This window comes from Fukomys damarensis, unplaced genomic scaffold, assembly GCF_012274545.1.
Source record: "Fukomys damarensis isolate Sample0158 unplaced genomic scaffold, DMR_v1.0_HiC HiC_scaffold_2, whole genome shotgun sequence".
NCBI lineage: Eukaryota > Metazoa > Chordata > Mammalia > Rodentia > Bathyergidae > Fukomys > Fukomys damarensis.
In genome coordinates this window covers 12,448,248-12,470,079 of record NW_022900914.1, presented here as the reverse complement: position 1 = coordinate 12,470,079, position 21,832 = coordinate 12,448,248, and the positions used below count along the sequence as shown (strand labels likewise).

Genomic DNA, 21,832 nt, shown 5'->3' with positions numbered 1-21,832 from the left:
AAAAAAAAAAAAAAAAAGTAAAATTTGAATGTTAGCTACTGATTACTGTCCTTTTTCAGGTGATTTTTAATTTATGGCTGTCCAGATTACTTTCTGTGCTTTTATACTGTGTTTATTTTGTTAAAACCTATACAGTAACATTTAAAAATTATGCAGAATGTACCAGTTAAGTCTTGTGTTAGACCACCATTTACATGTTTCCCAGAGGATCTTAACCCAGTTTATTGAACAGAAATTTGTCTGACCTGAATGAAAAAAAAATATAGGGCAGTTGATAAACAAGGTAGTTGAAATCTGTGATTTCTTTGCCTGAGTGAGTGAAAGTTTTATATATCATTGAATTATATTAATGAATAGTGATGAATTATAAATAAATTATCTGAATGTATTTGGAGAGCATAGAGTATAGAATTTATGTGGTATGATAAGAAAATACAGTGAATGTTTAAATTAAAAAAAAAATGACCCAACTTATTGCAGTAAAAGCCACGTTGCCATTATTCTCAAAATATTCCCTCTTGCTTTGAACACTCTTATCCACAGAAAGCTCTTGGCACTTTCTGAAGCAGCTCTGGAAGTCCTCTTTTGTGAGTGCCTTTAGTTGTGCTGTTATAACTGCCTTAATGTCCGGAATCAGCTCAACATGTTTATGTTTCATGGTCCTTTTGACTTTGGGGAAGAACTAGAAGTGACACCGTGCCTGAATTGGATAATAAGGTGGATGAGATTACACTGGAATATTTCTGACAGAAATTGGCATAAACAGTTGGTAAATGAAATAGGATACAAAAATATGGTTAATGTCAATAACTCCATTACGATAAAAGACACATTGCCATTTATTCCCCTGAGTGTACCCAAAATACTCTCCCTCACTTCAAACATACTTAGTCCATTGTTCTTGGCAATATGTCTTTTACTCTTGTATTTTTTAAAAATTTAAACATTTGCTATATTTTTTTCAGTCATCCTGTAGTTAAATAAATTTTCGAGTTAAAGTATTTTTAAAAATTCTGAATTAAAATCTTATAAATAAAAACATTCTAGTTTAAAAAATAAAGGGGTAAAAAGCTTTCCTTTTAAAAACTCGTTCTTGAAAGACCTGTGGTACTAAAATCCTCATCAATGTTCTGTGAGTTTTAAGTTAATCAAAATATGTTAGTCTTTAATTTGTGGTATTTTCTTTTTATCAGATACGTAGATAACTGCTGATAATTGAAAATACACTGATATTTAAGTATATGTTATGGAAATAGTTAAATTTAAATTTTGGGTTTTCAATTATCAGTAACAGGAAGAACATGATTTGGGCAAAACAGTTATGAATCAAATTTAATATTAGATTTTATGTGAAATTTCAAAGCAGGTTTGCTCTTGTAAATATTCTATATATTAAAATACAAAATTGTAAAGAATATAAAATTGTACAGTGTGAGGATTGTAAACTAAATGATAGCTGGTGATGGTGACAGAAACATATCTGGAAGTTCTAAGAAGATAAACTAGAATTAAAAGCTTTCTTAAAAAAAAGTTTTCTGTCAGTAGAGATTTCACTGTAATGAGATTACTTTTCATGAATGAGTTTGATATTTCACAAGTAATATATTTTCTTTGTGGGCTGTGAGAACATTTTAAAACATAATTAGGCAAAAATAAATTCTGTCATTTCTCTTTTTTTTTTAGGGTATGAGTATTATAGAACAATTAGATCCTGTATCCTTTAGCAATTACTTGAAGAAATACCATAATACTATATGTGGAAGACATCCCATTGGGGTGTTATTAAATGTGAGTATTCTTAGAAAGCTTTGACTTTTAACATTTGATCCTGTTATGTTTCAACATATTTTATCATTGTGATATGTTACCATTATTGGTTTATGTCCAAAATACTTCTTCCTGCGACCTTTAACATAATTATTGATTTCTGTTGTTTTGATGATTTTAGTAAATTTATCACTAGGATACAGGCTAGTACTTTTTGTTATATATAGGAAATTATTTAGAATAGAAAATCATATTTTCTCTTTACTCTCATTCAATTCTAGTATAGTCCTTATGAATATGTCAAGGTGAACTCTCAAATTTTAAACAATGAACATTCACCCAGTGTTCCATGAAAAGGTGCTTCTAGGAAATATTAATAGAGACCTTATTGAAAACTTCTAGAATTAAGAAAGTAGAAAATGCTGCATATTCTGTCTCTCAAAAAATTACTATACAGGGTGTGGTTGTGTACATCTGTAATCCTAGCACTCAGAGGCTTAGTCAGGAGGATTGCTGTGAGTTGGAGACCAGCCTGGGCCACATAGCAAGACTGTCTAAACTATTTCCCTGCAAATTACTGTTTTCATTATAATATTAAAGGAAAAGCTCTGGTATGTTTTTCAATTAATAGACTTCATATATATTTATGCATGTTATATATATATGTATGTGTTTATTTCTTGTTTTGGGGTGTGTATCCATGTTTTTGTATACATGTATGTTTAATAAACATTGGAACTAATTTTCTACTATAAAAACAGTTTGGAAAACATTGTACCAGAGGCTTTTGCATTGTTAAATAATTTTTTTTAGTTTTCTAGACTCTATAAATAAGAAGAAGCTCCTGCTTTTGAACTTCAGATGTTCATAATTTAATAAGACAGCTGATATATATGTGCATATTTTCTCTTTAGAACAAAAATGATAATACTTCATTGAAAGAATGGCAGGAGACATATTTTGATTAGCTAGATTTTAGAAAGACAATATTAATTTTCCCCAAATACTGTAGATTTTTCTGAAGGAAAATGGAACACTCTTTATGAACGAAAAGAAGTGTACTCAGTATGTTACAGTGGACTTATTTATGTGGAAAGGAAGAGAAGTAAATGGAAAAGATAATGGAGTCCAGAATAGTCTAGGGTAGGATGTTGAAGGCCAGTTTTCTCATTATGTCATTTGAAAGATTGTATATTGTAGATTTTTAGGAATGTTTTTTCTTTTAAGCAGAATGGATTAGCTGAAAGAAAAGCTTGATGGACTTTAAAATAATTTCTGAAACAAGTTAGAATAAATGGGTGCAAGTTCCTAAAGTCTGATTGAATGAAATAAAAATTTTTATAAAATAAACGATGAGCCATTTTACAGTTAGGGTAATACTTCTTATATGTGGAACTCAAATAATACACACTTCAGATTTAGTTACAGATAGGAAAAGATTCCAGTATACTAAGACAGAAGTGGCCATGATTTGGTTGAGAAAATTAAAAGAAATTATTATGGACAAAACAAAGCAGTTTTATTAATTACAGGGAGTGGTAGGAGGGATGATAATTATTTAACAACAACATTACGAGTTCTTTTAAAGAATGAAGTAAGGATCTCCCTATCCCCCCACGTATTATGAGACAACAGAGAAATTCAAGAAACAAAGTAAAAAATTCTTCAACTTTGTTGTGAAGTGGGCAAAATCAAACCGCCAGCATGTTCACAGTGCTCACTTTTTTCTATGATACCTGTCATGACCAAGTTTTTCTTTTTCTAGGCTATCACAGAGCTCCAGAAGAATGGAATGAATATGAGCTTTTCCTTTCTGAATTATGCCCAGTCCAGCCAGTGTAGAAACTGGCAAGACAGCTCAGTGAGTTATGCAGCTGGAGCACTCACGGTCCACTGAAGCTCCGGATCCTCAGGGATGCCACCTGCACATACTCATACTCTGTCCAGGTCCCAGCCTAGCCTTTACCAAGATACTGGTTCTGGTTTTGGGGGGATTCTGAAACCTCAAATTAATAGAACTTTCTTCTCCTTTTCTAATAGGTGTAGTCCTCCTTAATTTTAACTCATTAAAAAATGCTTTATAGTTTTGGGTGGTGGAAGGAAGGCTGGGATCAAAAATATTTTGATTAAAAAAGACAGCAATGTAAAGGCCCAGTTGTGGCAGACAGTTTTTTGAAAGTAACTTGTAAAGCATTTACCATATCCTAAATTTGCACTCTTTGCAGACTTGTGCACATATATTCCGCTTTCAGAATAGTTTTGCAAATTGTACACAAACAAAAAAAGGGTGGAAGCTTTTTAATAAAGAAATTGCATTTATAAATGATCTGTATTAGAATATAATAAATCTCAAGTTATAGACAATTACTACCCGTGTTGTACAACAGATACCTTCTATTTTAGTTGCTAATAAAGGGCTACACAACTCAACATAGTCTGATTTAAACTTATTGCTCTGTGGTATATATGAAAATTGTTTTTTAATTCCATCTCAGAATTTTTATTAAAAATGGTAAACCTCAGTTCTTATGTAAAAATATATTAGGATGTATTTTATATTTTACATATTTATCTGATTTTTTTAGCTATAGAGATTACAATGATAATTTTAACATTAACTTTTAAAATTACATGTACTTGCCTTTTTGTGACATCCCTTCATGTCGTTACTATATTTTAATAGAATATGAATTCAAGATTTGTAAAAGAACATAGATGTTTTCTTCAAAGATGTTTGATAGTCTGCAAATGAGGAAATATTAGAATATTCTTAGTGTTTTCAAATCATTGCAGACCATGTGCTGCTATGCTTTTTTTGGTGCTTTAAGCAATTTGACTCTTCTAATTGAATTTTTAGGAAGAAATCATTAGTAACAACAATAACAACAACAAAAACTCCTGGGTTTCTTCCAATTCTACAGTTTTTCTGTCATGATAATTTGGTGCGGCTCTTCCAACTAAAATAATGGTATGGTGTTGTATTATTTCTTTCTTTAACATTGCCCGATTATGGTCACTTTGGCAAAAAAAAAAAAAAAAAAATTAATTATTTAGCCAACACACATTTTTTCTCTGTTTTACTGATTTTGACATAACACTGGGTATCTATGCTACATTGGAAAATGTTTCTATCTTTAGTGTTAAGCCAGAGTAGCACAATTTTTAGATGCCTTGCACCAATTTTATTTAAAGATTTGCATTTCTTTTTTGTTAAATACTGTATCAACTTTCTATACTCAAGGATGTGGTAAATTAATTTTACCTTTTGAACTCACAGTTGCCTCATGTGTGTGTGTGTGTGTGTGTGTGGTCTGTGTGAATTATAGTTTTTTATAGTAATGGCTTATTTATCATTATTTAGATGTACTTTTGAGTAATATAAGTATTTTTTCCTTGTTTAAGACAGTCTAAAATATAGAATTGGCTAGAATGAATTTTTAAGTTTTTTCTCATTAAAAATGTATCAGGAGTATTATGGAAAATACTGAAAATTATAAAGAACAAAAATCTTACTGCAAAGAAATAACATTGTTAATATTGTTTTTGTTTCTTTTTGGTCTTTTTTATATATACATGTATGTGTGAGTGTGTGTATATGTGTGTTTGTGTGTATAACAAAATTAATATATCAACCATATAGTTATATACTACCCTGTTTTTTAAAATAACCTAATACCATAAGTCCTTACCCATGACATCAAAAATGTGACTTGATTCCTAATATCATTGCATTGTATAAAAATACTATAATTTAACTAGATGTCTCTTTAGACATTTCTATTCTACCACAATTTTATAATGGGATGGACATCCTTAAATGTATGTAAAATTTGAACTCTATGTTAGACTTGTTCTCTAGCATATGGTCATGGAAATGGAATAAGTGATTTATGTGGTGAGAATTTCTTAGATTCTTTCCAAATGACCCTTATGAATGATTGTACCAAAAGAGGAATGTTATGTACCCATCATACTGCCTCCTTATGTGCATCCTATCTTTAATCTTTGACAATTGGTTAAGCAGTTAATTGGTTGTTTTTTTTAATCTTTTAAAATAAGAGTTGCTGTCTAATTGATCATTTATTGTCCTGTAATTTCATAATTGACTTATTTTTTAAGAAGACAAGGCTTTTCTAGATTGATTAGACTGTAGTTGTAGGAATATGTTGTACTACACTATGAAAACTAGAATTTTTCAACATCGCTCCATCCTTTCATACTATATGGACATGTCTTTTGGTAGAAAGAATTTCGCACTGAGACTTCAGCGTCGGGTTTTAGTTCTGGCTCTCCTACTAGTTGGTTCCCTGAACTTAAATGTTTCAAGTCAGACTGAAACTCATATCTGAACACAGGGGTGGTGTCTTAAATACTTTCTAGTTTCAAAGCACTTTGAAGTGGTGACTTTTAAAAAATAGATGGTGGTGTTGCTTATAATTGTCTACATGATTAAATTAGATTAGAGGTATTTTATTTCTACTCTGTATGCATGAAAATCAAAATCTTGCTATTTAATGTAAAAGGGAAGTTGCTCACCTTGTTTAATGGAGTTGGTATTACATAAATTGTTCAATTTAAACTTTCTTATTTTAAGTGCCTTTAAAAAGTTTTATATTTGGAATCTAAAATACAAAGTAAAATTTATGTAGTCTATAAAGTTGCTTTATTATGTTCTTCTGAGTTATTTGCAGCAACTTTTTTTTTTTAAACTTTAAATTACACAAGGGGAGCATTTATGTATTCACTGTTTGTTTAGTGAGTCCTTGGGAAGTGTATAATAAAGATTAGCTCAGTGAGCAGGTAAGTGTGCTCTGTTGTAGGTGAGCAACAAGTCTTTATGCAGAATAGACTAAAGAACTAGATAGTCCAGTGTTTATATTTACATATTCCAATAAGTATGGTTGGTTTCCTAATCTTCTTATTGGTTATTGGTAAAGATCTCAAATTTTGCTTTGGCAGCAAATAGTTTTTCCCCTACATTAGGGGCTGGCAAATGTTTTCTGTGAAGGCCCAAATAGTAAATATTTTGAACTTCGCAGTCCATATGATTTCTAGTCTAAACTCTCCTTTGCCATTGTAGCCCAAAGACAGGCATAGACAATGTGTAATCAATTAATGTGAATGTTTTTTATTGTGTAAAATTGTGTAAAACTTGTTTACACAAGAATGGTACTCTGGATTTAATCTGCAGACTGTAATTTGCTGTCTCTTGTCCTACATGGTGAAGTTTACTTGTAGTTCACAGTTGGCTAAACTTAATCTAAACTACAAGTAGTTTTAAGTTTCTCCCATTCTGACCCACTCTTAGTTTCATGTAATATAATTGGCTGGTTTAAGTATTATATATGATCATAAATTTAAGTAGGAAGTAAGGAAAAGTAGGAACTCTTAGGAATTAGTGTTAAAGTATCATAGTCCTTTTATTTGCTGAAGCCTGTTGAGTTTGCATTGCTTCCATAAATGAATCAAAAGGAGCGATCAAGGGAGGTTGTGATTGGTTGCTGTAAATTCTGTTGATGGTAGTGATGATGATGATGATGATGATGATTATGATGATTACCACTTTTTGGTGCTGGTGATTGAACCTAGAACCTTGTGCATACTGAGTACATGCAGTGCCACTGAACTGGGTCCTAGCTTGTTGCAAATTCTTTAAATTATTCTCAGTGCTTGGCTACCTAGATGATAACATGCTTCACCTGAGTATTGTATGATAATAGACCTAATATTTTAGAAAATATTATGAAATGTGAGGCTTTGTTTTGCTGTATATAGATTTTTGGAAAAATAACTACCATTTTCTATCACCATCATTTAATTTCAAAAATAACCCCCCAGATATTAAGGAAGTATTTAAATTCAGAATAATGGAAAATTACTTAACTTCAGTAACTTGATGTTGAAGAGAAAATTACTACAGTGTAACTTTTTAACTTATTCAAGATCATTGGCTACCTCATCAAATAATAATAGTGTTACCAACTGGCATTTGGAAAATACTGTGATAGTTGCAGAAAGACACTTACAGTTGTAAAACTCTTACTGAGCAGGACATGTAATAAGCTGTGTACACAGTGCTAATCAGGTTAAAACTTGTATATTCTGTTAAATAGTAAATGCCATAAAATAATGGGAACGTTGTGAACTAACTGTGAAGTGTCAGGAGGAAGGTAGCTCTCTGGAGTGATGAAAGTGATGGAGTGGGATGTAGTTGAAAGAAACTGATATTTATTTTGAAGAAGATAAGTTTAAGAGAGGGAGTTTTCTTTAGGTATCGGAATGACTCATGTGAAGAATAGAAATTTTCTGTTTCTGAGTAGAAAAATAGTTTCTGGTTCTATATTTAATGTACTACATGAGAATTTCTGATAATGAAAATTGACCTCTTAAAATAGTGGGAGGTATTGAATGATTCTCAAAATAAAGTCCTTTAACTCTTAGCATTGCTATCACCTGTAGATATTTTGCAATCTCATATATAATAGTTATAAGATGCCCAAACTAAAAAAAGCTAATAGAATTAGTACAAATAAAATTGAACTCATTTCATGTGTATGAAACAGAAAATATTTTCAAATCAAAATTTGATCACTTGAAGGGGCAAGGATTTAGCTCAGTCATTCTGCTGCCTGCCTTGCAAGCACAAGGACCTGAGTTCGATCTGTGGTACCAAAAAATTTTTTTTTGATCACTTAATACTAACTAACTTTAAACAGTATAAATTGGTAAGTTGCTGTTGCTTAGTTATTGATGGTGGAACCACAAAATGTTTGGTTTTAGTTAGAACATTTAAACATAAAGTTCTGTTTCCTAATGTAAAATTTAAATTGATCTTTGAATAAGTAGCTAGTTTTTAGACAGAGGTACTTCAGTCAAAAGATAACTATCGATAGCTGAAAAAACTACTGCATTGAAAGAGCTTGCTGTTTTTGTTCCTATTGGTATCAAAATATTAGTTGAGAAACAAGATGCATCTGACAGGTAAGAAATTTTCCTGTCATTTTTAAATTATTCTAACACATACCTGCATAACAGCTGAGTGGCATGGCATACTCAGTGACCATGCTGTACATTTTATAAAGGTTTCCTCAGGCAATGCTGATAACAGACCATTCATTCCATCCTTCAAGTTGCTATTGTGTTCTTTGCCCATGCTGTCTTCATGAGTTCATTAGTACTATATGAAGAACTGGAGTGTTTTAGATTTGCCATTTATTCCAGGGTCCCCTTGTAATTCCAGAGTTGTTTGTACCTATGATGTATCATATTACCCTGTGTGTGTGTGTGTGTGTGTGTGTGTGTGTACCCACATCTATTTAATTCTAACATAGGGTTTTTGCCATTAGCCTATAAAAATGGAAAAAAATCCAGTTCTGATTTGAAAGCTGTAATATAGTCTTTCTTATAAGTTGTAAATTACATTCAAAGGCACATTTCATATTACAAAATAAGGTTTTACTTTATATGATATAGTCATATTTTTCCTTATCCTAATAATTGAAACCAAAGAGAAGATAAGTACAATTATTTAAAAGCTATTGGAGGCCAAATGCATTTAGCTATAAGGAGGAACTGAATTTTGGTCTTTAAATTTGGCAATGTAAACTTCTGGAAAATACATAAAATTTTCTGAAGATGATATCCTGAATTATTTACTGAATGTGATGTTACATAATTTAAGTAAAATACTAAAACAAATTGAAAGCTAAAGAATATGAAGTCATATTTGCTGAGTTTTGTGGTTACTAAAAATTAAGTAAACTGTAAAATTAGACTGAATAAAATATTTTTACTAATTCATAAATTAATTCTGAGAATTTTTCCTATTAAATTTATTCATTTGAATCTAATACACATAGACTTCAGTAGTGTTTTTTTTTTTTGGTACCGGGGATTAAGCTTGGGTGCTTGTGCTTGCAAGGCAGGCCACCGAACCGCTGAGCTAAATCCCCGGCTCTTTAGTAGTGTTTGTTTAATTTTAGTTAATTAAATTTTGAAAGGACAAAAGAATTTGCAAAGTATTTTCAGAAAGGCTGGAAAAACAAACTTTAATTAGAAGCACTTTTTAATTGTTCTTTTTCCTTTTTCAGTTTTTAATTGTGGAAGTCAACCTCAACAAATTTAAAAGCAGTTCAAATTTAATGTAATGCCAATTGAAATGGATGGTAACATAAAGTGATGTGGTAAATTTGAAACCAGTGTCATATACTTTTAAGCCAATATTTTAGCATTATCTTTTAGTATTTACCATTACCTAATGGTGTTGTAAAAACTTTGAAAGTTAGTTAAAATGTGTTTTAGTTGCATGCCCAACAACATTTCCAGTCAGTTCTTACATAGAAAAGACACTGTCAGGTGCCAGAAGCACTGGACTGGAATCCGTGATTAGCATTACAGGTGAGTTATAGTTTATTTGCTGGGAGGAAAATCACTTTCTTTTTCTGTTTCTCTATTAATGTGAATTAGAATTGAATAATATGATTTTTATGACACTTTTCCACCTTTTACTTTTTATGACAACATAAAATCAACTTATTTAACATTGTAGTTTAAAAATATTTTACATCTTTTTTTCCCCTTAACCTCAACAGTAACAGTCCAGGCTTTATTATCTTAATTTTACTGTCAGACTGTCTGAGACACATACAAATTACATTCTTAACTGGATATGGCTAGGTGCTATCAGAGTTTGAACAAGGATTCATTTCTTCTGATTTTTATTTCTGTATATTTCAGTGCTGAACCATATTCTACATTTTGTTTTTGGTACTGGCTGTTAGCGATAACCTATTAAAAAGATAATGGGTTTTTTCCAAGTTCAGTTAAAATTGAAATTATTTATGGAAATGTGTATTTTGATTAATTCAAGTAAATATATTTTTGTGTTTATCAGTTCAAATTCTGGTAACTTTGCAGACTTCTCTTTTCTCTTAGGGTTACTTGAGATCTTGAAATTCTGCTTTGTTACATCATTAAAAAGTGTAATGGGACAGTTAATTACAAAGATGAAATTTAAATTATTTCGTATGTGAGTCTGATGGTGAGACTTTGTGGCAGATACTTGACTCTCACTGTTCCAGTCCAAATAGGAAGTTTCCGGCAAGCATCTATAATTCTGCTTCGGATCTTTCAGCTGTACACAGAGTAGGTTGGAAATGCTGGAAAGATAATGCCCTGGGAGCAGCCTTCAGCCAGTGATGGATGGGAGTTGGAGGATAATTATTCCAGCCTTTTCATCTTTCTGATGATAGTCTAAAGCTTGATTCGCTCTGTCTCCTAAAGTTACCAGAAGGACTATCCTCATTCTTCATAGCAGGAAATTATTAAGCACATGTTCTTTATTTTCTTCATCCTCTTCTCTGTCACTTCCCATGCCTTTATCAGTGTTACTTGGGATTACCTCCCAAATAATTCTCTTGTTTTTGAATTCTTGCCTCAGAGACTGTTTCTGGGGGCAGAACTAATACTTGATTAGAGAAATAATTTGTTAGTAATGTTCATATTTTATAAGAAAAATTAAAAATTGAAACAAGTATTTGAGTATTCTAATTTGTTATATAATCACATATATGTTCAGTTTCATTTCCTTTGCCTAATTTGCAGTAAGAAAGATTCAAGGTTAGAACTCAAGTAGAAGTTTACAGTAAAAGATCTTAGATGGAAATTATTATAATTAATTAAAAAAAATTATAGGATAGTTTTGTGAGTAACTTATGGACCAAAAAATGGGTTATCTATTTTTGTAGAAATTTAATGAAAATAGAGAATTTTATTTAATCACAAATAGAGATTATCTGGTAGTTGGATCCAACTTTCTAATTTCTTATCAGGACCAGCTTATTAATAATCAGGGACTGGGCTGGGGATTTAGCTCAGTGGTTCGATGGCCTGCCTTGCAAACACAAGGACCCAAGTTTGATCCCCAGCACTCCCCTCCCAAAAAAAACAGGGACTAGTATTAATTTTGCTGATCACTGATTGTAATAAAAAATTTAGTGCCTGGATAATTTTCCTAAACATTATACTGTGGTCTTTGTTAAGGAAAAACTTTTTGTGATCTTGTTAAAGATTGTAAAATACGAAATTATAAATAGAATAAGATCTAAATTAAATTTAAGGTACACTCAATCAAAAAAGGGCAAAAGGAGAGGAGGATATTCCAATCAATTCTTGAGTCGATTTGTTGTATAGATTATTCTGTTTAGATGTTTTTTTGTTTTTGTTGCCTGTGTTTCTTTCATCTTTTATAGGTCTTTGATAGTGTATTTACTTTAAAAAAATACACATACTAGATTTTATAATTTTTAAAATGATTTGAGAAAGTTTAATTAATTTTAGGCACATGGCCATTTATCAGTCGTCTTTCTTTTTCTATGTAAAAACAGTATGTGTCTCCAATAAATGTTCTTTTGATTTTTTTTGTGAGAGGACATAGATGAAATTTAAACATGTGTTAGAGCTGTGCTAAGATTATATTACACAAAGCTTTATTCAAAGAATACAGACATTTAAAGAATATGTTTTAGTCATCCCGATTATTAAGTAACATCTTTAGGCCTTTTTTTATATCTATTTGTCTTATCTACATTTTTAGCAAAAATACCAGAGAATATGTTTGGTTGTCTTATGGTATTTTCAGACTCTGCCATTTACTTTTGAATATATGGTGGGATATTTCTTGACTTTGAGACTGTATTTTTTAGAAATGGCCAAAGATCAGCTTGGTGATTAGATAATACAGTTGAGAGGAAAGAAAAGAGTCTGCTCTAAAATGACTTCCTCACTTCAGGTCTCTGTAGTGGTGCAGTGGATTAAACTTGTGTGAATATACTTATGTGAGTAGGAAAAAACTTGTGTTGCTTTTTAGAAAAATATCCATGTAGCTACCTGATTTATTACCAAATTCATAGTCAAGGCTTTTGACATTTCAAATGCCCCAATAAATATGGTATAAGTTGAAAAATATGTATAAAATCTAGATAGCTTGTAAACCTGTCCAAAAACCTACCCCATTTTCTGAATATTGCTGTAAGGAATATTAAAATAGTATTTAAAACAAGAAGTGTTCTTTTCTAGAAGCTGAATCCATATGTTAAATATGAACAGTCTTAACAATTTGTAAAACATGCCTGAAAAAAATATATTTTTTGGAAGTGTGCATATGTTCCATAAACAGTAAGCCTCTTATGCAGTAGCTAAGTCTTTATTAGGTTTAAAAGGTATTCCTTTCCTTCTCTTAATGTATTTGACAATATTGTGTCTGTGGATGTTGGTTACATTAATATTACGGAATCTATTTGTGTGTATTTAATTGTCAGGAAAAATTAACTTGGTTAAAACAATGGCACCTGTTTTAACAGTTTTTTTTTCTATTAATAGAGTTTATTTGTGCATTTAAAGCAAACAAGTTACATTTATCATTGGAATTTTGTACTTTTACATGATATATCTTGGTTCTTGTTTTTTCCTCATACCCCTGCCCTCCAGCCCTTCACCCTTCCCTATTTACAACGCCTTTGTTTCCATTTTGTCATTTTTTTTCTTTTCTCTCTCTCTCTCTTTTTTTTTTTTGAGACAAGATCTCACTATGTAGTTGAGACTGACCTGGGACTCACTATGTAGCCCATGCTGGTCTCGAACTCACAGTGATCCCCCTGCCTCAGCTTCCCAAGTGTTGGGATTACAGGCGTGCGCCACCACACCTGGCTCACATTTTTTCTTTTCCTTTATTTCCTTTCCCCTCCCCTTCCCACTTCCCCTTTAGCCATTTTCTTCCTATTTCACCCTCTCAGTTATACCATTTGAACCTTATTTACTCTTTTAGATTTTTACACCAGAGAAACTATTTGGTATTTACTCAAGTGTGTCCTGTTTATTTCACTTTATAGTTAAATTATTTTATAAATTTGTATTTTAGAAAGCAGATCTCCCAAATTGACATATTTCTGTTTCCTTTCATTGTTTTTGTTTTAGGAAGGTATGATACCTTTCGGTAATGTAGTCCTTTTAGATGTTTGTTTTGGTTTTACCATTAAATTTTTAAAATCTTTATTATCTAATTTTAAAAAATCTTAACTAAATTTTCACTTTATTGACTATTGAAAGATCAACTAGTTGTTAGTACTGAAATAGCCTAGGTTGATATTTAGGTCTGGTATTTCATGAAAGTTAAGTAACATAGAGTTTGTTGCTTATCTAAAGGATACCACTCTTCACTCAGGTATTTGCAGTAGAGTTAATATTAGATTCAGGATTGCTTGATCATAATTTATACTTTACATGTAATTTAGAGATTTGGAGATTTTTATAATTTATGAATATCTTCAAAGTAGAGGTTAAAATATTTTATGTAATAGAAATATATGCAAAGATATAGTATTTGTCATTATTAAGAGCACTTTGGATCATTGTGTAATATCAGCTTTTATATGTTACAGCTTATATGTTCTTTTGTGTTTTCCCTGAATTGTTTCCACTTGAACTGGAGAGTTGCCCATAGTAGTTTTTGATTTCTATGCCCTATTCATCTGACCAAAGTTATTCCCATCAATGGTTTACAAAAAGTATTTTTAGCAGAAATTTTATAGTAATTTAAATATGGCATGATAACATGTTGATCGTTGAACAGTACTAATGTGATAGACTTTACTTTTCTTGTAACAGAGTTTGTAGTGTTAAATTTTTTTTTAATAAATGAACCAAGTGTTATATGCTAGATATACGTACTCATACACAGACAGCTCAGACTAAGAACACCTTTGAGAGTATCAGATGGGTTGTGCATAATAGAGACATTGAGGTTTTGAGCATGAATATTTTGTCATGTTTGATGAAGGAAGATATTTTGTCAAATGAAGATAATGAGGTTCCTAAATGGAAAAAATATGACAAAAATTAACATGAATACAAAATGTTTTAAAAAGCTATTAAAGATTAACTATTTTGGTTGGTTGTCCCTAAAGCTACTATATATTTTAGTGATCTATATATGTAGGATCTAAAACAGAAAATATGAAGACGTATCTGCCTGCCTCCCACCTTTAAATTTACACAGGTAATTCAATGTATTATTACTGATTAAAATTTGATAATGCTATTGCCTGTGAACATTTAAAAAGAAATTTCCTGTAGCCAAGGTGTGGTGTTGCATGCCTATAATACCAGTGCTCAGGAGGCTTAGGAAGGACGATTGTTGAGTTTGAGGCCACTCTGTCTCAAAAAAAAAAAAAAAAAAAAAAAAAAAAACAAAAAAAAAAAAAAAAAAATCCTCTAACATAAAAGATACTGCTATAACAATCAAAGAAACTGATCTGTTTCCACTTTTCTCTGTTGCACTTTCCCATTGGGTAGTAAACAGCAGCAGCAGAGCCTGCTTTGGTAATCTTGAAGAGAGTGCTATCACATGGAAGGAACTTGGGTTTTTACTTTTCAAGCCAGTTCTAAGCCTGTTTCTTCTGATAGTTGATAATCTGTTCATTTTCTCATATCCTTAGCCATTACTTTATAAAATGAAGACTGAAGCTGAAGAGATTTAAAACCATTTACCAAATGGCCCTGAGTCCAAGAATGGCACGTTGTCCTTTTGTAATGGCACAGTGTCCTTTTGCAATTGTCCTTTTTATGGCCTCCACCTTCCTAAATAAACAGCAAACTCTCTTTTTCCTTCCTTTCTCTCTTTTTGTTTTTCAAGACAGGGTCTCACCATGTAGTTCAGGCTGGCCTCAAACTTACTATGTAGCCCAGGCTGGCCTTGAACTCACTGTGATCCTCCTGCCTCAGCCTCCTAAGTGCTGGGATTACAGGTGTGGGCTGCCATTCATTCTTTGCCATTCATTCATGGCCAGCTTCATTCTCTCTTCTGTGTACTCTTGAACCATCTGGGTGGAAAAAAATATGTATAATTATGCAATTGTACTTCATGCCAATACCCTCAGCATTGCTTTCTCCTCATATAGAATCTCTACCACTAGTCACATGCTGTAAGTTCTTGAACTTTCTAGATGTCACTGTCATTTTAGCCTGTAAAAAGCTCTTAGTTTAGTGTAGTGGTACATGTCTATATTTCCAGCTATTTGGGATACTAAAGCAAGAGGATCACAAGTCTTGAGTTTAGGCTGTACAACTTAGCAAGGCCCTGTCTCTGAAAAGGGGAGTAGCTTTTTTTGTGGTAGAGAACCCCTGGGTGCAGTCCTCAGTACATTTAAAAAAAAAGAAGGGTAAAGGTACCAAGTTTTATTACACATGGTAAATAATGTTTTCATCTTTTGTCAAATAATCTTTTAGAAGGAAAAAATTCTATACAAATGTTTGTAGACGTATAAATGTTTTCTTCACCTTTTAAATGATTAATAAAATGTTTTTAAAAATTTTTTGGATGAATTTGTTTTGTGCAAGTCTAAAACATTTCACATTTTTTAAAATCTTAAGACATTAGGAGGGATTCAGCTTTACCAAGTTTGTTATTTTTTAATCCAAGGCTTACTTTTCCTCCAAGAAAGAATTACAATTTTAAAAAATCTTCTTTTTGGATGAATTAGGTCTTTGGACTGGCTGACCTAGGTAATTTGCTAAACCACTGAAAAACTGATTGGTTGGTCATTGTTTCCTATAATGTATTGCATTTCATTTATATACTGTACTGTCAAATTGAGTTTCCAAACAAAAGTGAAAACTCTTAGAAGTAGAAACTCTTACTTCTCTCTGCTTGATGAGCTAATAATACAGCATCTTAGGTACATTAGGGAAATGATCAACCTAACATTGTCTTGCAGGATCTTTATTGGATTTGGTCAACATCATCTTAAAAATCATCATGCTTTATTTAGTATCCCACACAGAAAAGATACAAATGTAGAGGTGAGTGACACAATAATGATGTGAGGAAATAAAGATTTGGAGAAAATGAGAAAAAGTATTTGAATTAATGTGGAGAGATCAAGGTTGATCATATGTTTAGGTATAAGAGAACTGTTCTGTGTAGTGGTGAGGAACTTTTTAGTTGTAGTCAGTAATTTGTTTTACACAAAACAATGCTGGGGAAAAACTTATTTCATACAACTTCTGGAATATAGCAGGTCTCACAGGCACAGGAACTTTGGGTGAACAGTTTGGAGAAACTTTTTATTAGATGAGGCTTTTCCCAGAGAAAGTTGCATAGATTATGTGACCTTTAGAAATGACTTTTAGTTCAGATGGGATTGTAGAATTCACTAGCATGGGTAATGCAACAACCATTCTTTGACTTGTACATTGTGAGTGTGGGATTAGGCAGGAACGAAGGGTCTGAAGAAAAGTTTTAGATTCATTGCTTTACCTTAAATTCAAATTGATAAGCAGTGTGGTCAACATCATGAATGACATTTAGACCATGTAATACATAGTACAAAATAAAGATGTAAAACTCCTAGATGTTTCATTGCTGATTAATAAATTCTGTAAAACACAGCTTCTGAAAATGCTTTAAATATTTTTTGGTAACAAGTAGAATTCCTTAGGATTACTATAAAAGCGAATTGATAACAGAAAATTTTCAGTTGTATTAACATTTTAAAAATGATTCAAGTCTTTCAGTTTTACTTTTTGGTAATAAATTGATGTTTCTTATCCTGCCACATAAATCAAAGTATTTGCATTTCTAGTTCTTAGGGAGGTAATGTCATTTTATACATGTTAGCTATGCTTTTTAAATAGTGTACTTAATGGTTTTGGCAATACAGTTGATATTTCCTTTAAAGTGTCACAATTTAAAAATAATGCTTAACATTTTAATATATATTCAATAAATATATGTTAATATTTGAAAATAGTTGTAATACTCTGCTTCTCCACAGGATGTACTACAAGTGAGCTCCTACCATAGGAAGAATTATAAAGTCTGTAACAATAGGATTCAAATAAAGTCTACATAACACAAGCAATATACAAACAGGCTTAAAGTAAAAGAATTTAGTGTGCTCTGTGCTAATCCACTTGAATAAGATGTGTCTACAAGTAATGAGACCTATTGTCTTCTCCCAGTTAATTTTTAAGTAATAACTTTAGGTACCTCACCACCTATTGAGGGGGTAGTGGCTTTTGCACTTTAGTTGCTTTCACAGCTTGTGAAATACTTTTCATTATTCTCAGTGATCACGAGTCAGAAGTACAGGAAATAGGGTCTATAGGAAACAGACTGTGTCAGTTCACTTGTATCTGAAAATCTTAATTTAGTTAAAACAAAAAAATAAAAAAACTTGGAACTTCTGGGAAAATAGAGTGGTAAGCACAACAATTCAGCCTCTTCAAGATTCGGAATGCTGACACTAGAAAATAACTTGGGAAAGAAAAGGAGAGAGGTAGATTGTCAGGACCTAAGAAGGATCTGACAGGAATATTTGAGCCCATAGAGAAATAGGAAGAACAAAACATAGAAAAAGGAAGGGGCAGTCTGTATTTTCTTTGACTCCTGGTTTGTGGCTCATGAAAAAATCTGCAAAGACAAAGTGGAAGTAGGGGACTCCAGAGGCCTTCAGGGAGAAATGCAGCATGGAACAGACCAGCAGATGGGATATGCTGCAAAAGCCAATGAGTGACCAGTCAAAGTGCCCATTGTATTCCTTGGAGAGAATCATTAGACACCATTCCAGGAAGGGGTTGGCTGAACACAGGACTCAGCAGAATCAAGTTGGCTTCATTTCAGATCTCCCAGTACTATGCTTTCATGGAAGACAACTGTGGGTAGAGAACTGTAGGCTGGCAAGAGCTGCAAGAGCTCAGGCCCCACCCCAGTGGCCAGAGGTCAGACTCTGCCTGAGTTCCTCTAGATTTGAAAGTCACAAAATTGTTACACTCTAATCCCATGGCCTACTTGTGAAGGCAGCCAGCATGGATTTGGGATATGAGTACCTACTTTTATCTACCAGCATGAGCAGGGACACACGCTTGAACACTTGCCTGAAACTAGATCCCAGAGAAAACCACATTTTCAAAATCATGGAAAATTTTCTTTTTGTTTTTCGTGTGTGTGTGTGTGTGTGTGTGTGTGTTTCTTTTTCCTTTTTTTAACCTGTTTCCTAGGGACCTGGGAAATCTTATCTTTCTGCCTTGCCTCTCCCCCACCCCCCTTTATGTTTTCCTTTTCTACCTTTTAATTTCTCTTTGTTTCTTAATTTTACTCTATAGTTCTATAGTTTCTTTTCCCCTTTTTAAATCCTATTTCTTGTCAGTTTTTCCTTTTACATTTACCTAAATCTATAAACATCCTCATACTCAGCAAGATCTTTATACCACTTCTCTCTCATGGAGTTTAAGGTTTAAAAGTTTTCATCTTGTGTTCCCCTATTCCCTACATCTTTAATAGTATAACTGTAAAGCTTTGTTAATCTTTTGATAGGTAACTGTAAAATCACTGTTGAATTCTTTTATTTAGGGAGGTCTAATACATTTAGTACATATTAGCTGTAAGTCAATACCTGGGTGGTCTTAATGTTTACACCATATATGTGGATTTCTTCTCTAGAATGAGGGTGGTATATAATTGGTTCTTTTTTTAAAAATAGATTTTATCCCATCCCTCTTCCCTTTATTCTCTTTCGCTCCCTATGTAGAAAATATTTATTTCTGTTTTTCCTACTTTCACTTTTTTTCTCGTCTCTTCCTTCCTCCCACCTCCCTTGTTCCCTTTCCCATTTTATAATTGGCTTTTATGGTATGTTAATATGTAATTTTTAGGGCTGGGGATTTAGCTCAGTGGTTCTGCTGCCTGCCTTGCAAGCACAAGGACTTGAGTTCGATCCCCGGTACCAAAAAAAAAAAAAAAGAAATTTCTCTTGGATAATACCTGTGGCTTATTGGCTTGATGTTAAGTTCCATAATTGTTGATATTTGTGTAAGCCAATGCTCAGATTACCTTGTAGGTTAATAATACTTGAGTACAGTCCCAGAGAACGTGGTTGCTGGGGCAACTACATTGCATTCCCCTTTCCCAAACTAGCCAAGATGTCAGATTTTAGGGCTGTGGCAAAAGATTATACTTAGTCATGCTGATCTCTGTACTAACAACAAAATTGTTAAAGAGTATAAGCACTCACAGACCTCAGCATAAAACAACAATTGAATTATGAGATGGCAAGACAAGAAGATGCCTTACGAAACTACAAACTCCGCCAGAGGCAATGCAGTGGTCACCAAAGTACAGAAAAGCATAAGCCACACACCTGGATTAGTCAAGGAAATATCAGAGGAGGTTACAGAACAGATCAAAGAGATATTCAAGATTAGAGAAGATTAAACAGATAATGGAAAAGCAACAAAAAAAAAATGCAGGGGCTTTCAAAAGACACTAATAAAAGGCTAGATGAGCTAACCAAAGTGATATAAAATATGGATAACCAGTTTACTAAAGAGTCCCTGAAAAGGTTTTAATCAGAAATCCCTGAGATTAAAAATTATATTGAAAGTGGGCTGGGGTTTGGCTCAGTGGTTTTGCCACCTACCTTGCAAGTGCAAGGGCTGGAGTTCAATCCCTGGTACAAAAGAAAAGAAAAATTATATTGAAAGTACAGGAAACAGATCTGACCAGTGAGGATAGAATTTCAGGACTAGAAAATCATGCCTTCAAAGGCTGGCTACTCAAAGACACTTTAGAAACAATAAGAGAACATGAAAAATGGACGAAAACCTGTCAGATCATGCAAAGAAGTCTAATCTAAAAATAATTGGAATAAGTGAAAAATCCAAAGGCAACATGGATGGCATAAAAAACCTGTTCATGAAATAATGGCAGAAAGCTCCACAAATTATGGGGAAAGGTATAAACACAGCTGGGGTGTCTAGAACCCCAAATAGCCATGGCCAAAAGAGAACATTTATGTCACTTTATACTCAAAAGTATCAGAAGCCCATCATAGGGACAAAATCCTAACAGCTGTTAGAGGAAGGCAATGAATCAAATAAAGGTAAACCCATATGAATTACAATAGACTTCTCTACACAAACCTTGAAGGACAGGAGCTTGGAGTGATGTACTTCAAACCCCAAAAGATAACAGCATCCAGCCCTGACTTTGTATCCTGCAAAACTTGCTTTTAAAACTGATGGAGAAACAAGGTATTTCCCTGAAAAGGAGCATCAAACCCAACATTGCAAAAAATTCTTAAGATACTCTAGAAAGGGACAATGAAGCAAACAATGCGAATAAGTCAAGAATGAACACACCTAAGCAGCAGGAAGAACAACAAAATAGGAAAATGCAGCGACAGGAGTAAGTCAGTACCTCTTAATAGTAACTCAATGTGAATGGTCTTAATTCCACATCAAATTACACAGCTTGGATTAAGAAAATTATTCAGAATGGATTAAGAAAACCCAATAACATGCAGTAAACAAGAAAAGAAGCTTACAGATTCAAAAATCATAGGATGAAAAACAATATTCCATTTAACAAGAACCTGGAAAAAAGGTTGAGATGCTGTACTAGTTTCAGACAAAATGGATTTCAAGTCAAAGTTGATCAGAAACTAGAATGTTCTATATTGGGTAGAAGAACAATTGAATAGGAAGAATTAACAATTATAAACATACACACCAAATGCTTGGGCACTGAAATTTACATAACCCTCATGGACATGAAAAATCAGATGAACACTAATACAATTGTAATGGAGGACCTCAATACCCACTGTCACAAAAGGATAGATCAACTAGATATAAAAATCAAAGAAATATAAAAAAGAGTTGAACTAAATCTTTGAGCAAGTGGACTTAGTAGATATCTACAGAATGTTCTATCCAACATCAACAGAATACACATTCTCAGCTGCACACGGGACTTTCAGTATGTAAATAAGTTACATACTGCCCATAAAATCATATATAAGTAATACAAAAGAATCAAATAATACCCTCTAGAATAATCAGTAGGTTACAGATGAAATTGAACATATTAGTTTCTTCAATCAGTGATACTAGTATGGCATATTGAGACTTACGGAACAAAATGAAAGCAGTGCTAACAGGAAGTGGTGAGTTCTGTTTCAGAAAAACAGTAACCTAATGATGCATCTCAAGGTCCTAGAGAAACAAGAAG

The 21,832-nt window shown here is 32.6% G+C and overlaps 1 protein-coding gene across 2 annotated transcripts in view; it reads left to right on the top strand.

Moving 5' to 3' along the window:
- The window catches only part of Memo1 (mediator of cell motility 1), a 121,138-nt gene extending 116,929 nt beyond the window's left edge, over positions 1 to 4,209 (top strand). For both annotated transcript variants that reach the window (XM_033763487.1, XM_033763490.1), the window contains 2 exons: positions 1,684 to 1,788; positions 3,533 to 4,209. In XM_033763487.1, coding sequence (XP_033619378.1) covers positions 1,684 to 1,788; positions 3,533 to 3,664 — 237 coding nt within the window. In that variant the 3' untranslated portion in view covers positions 3,665 to 4,209. The remainder of the gene's footprint in view (positions 1 to 1,683; positions 1,789 to 3,532) is intronic.
- The last annotated feature ends 17,623 nt before the right edge of the window (positions 4,210 to 21,832 follow it).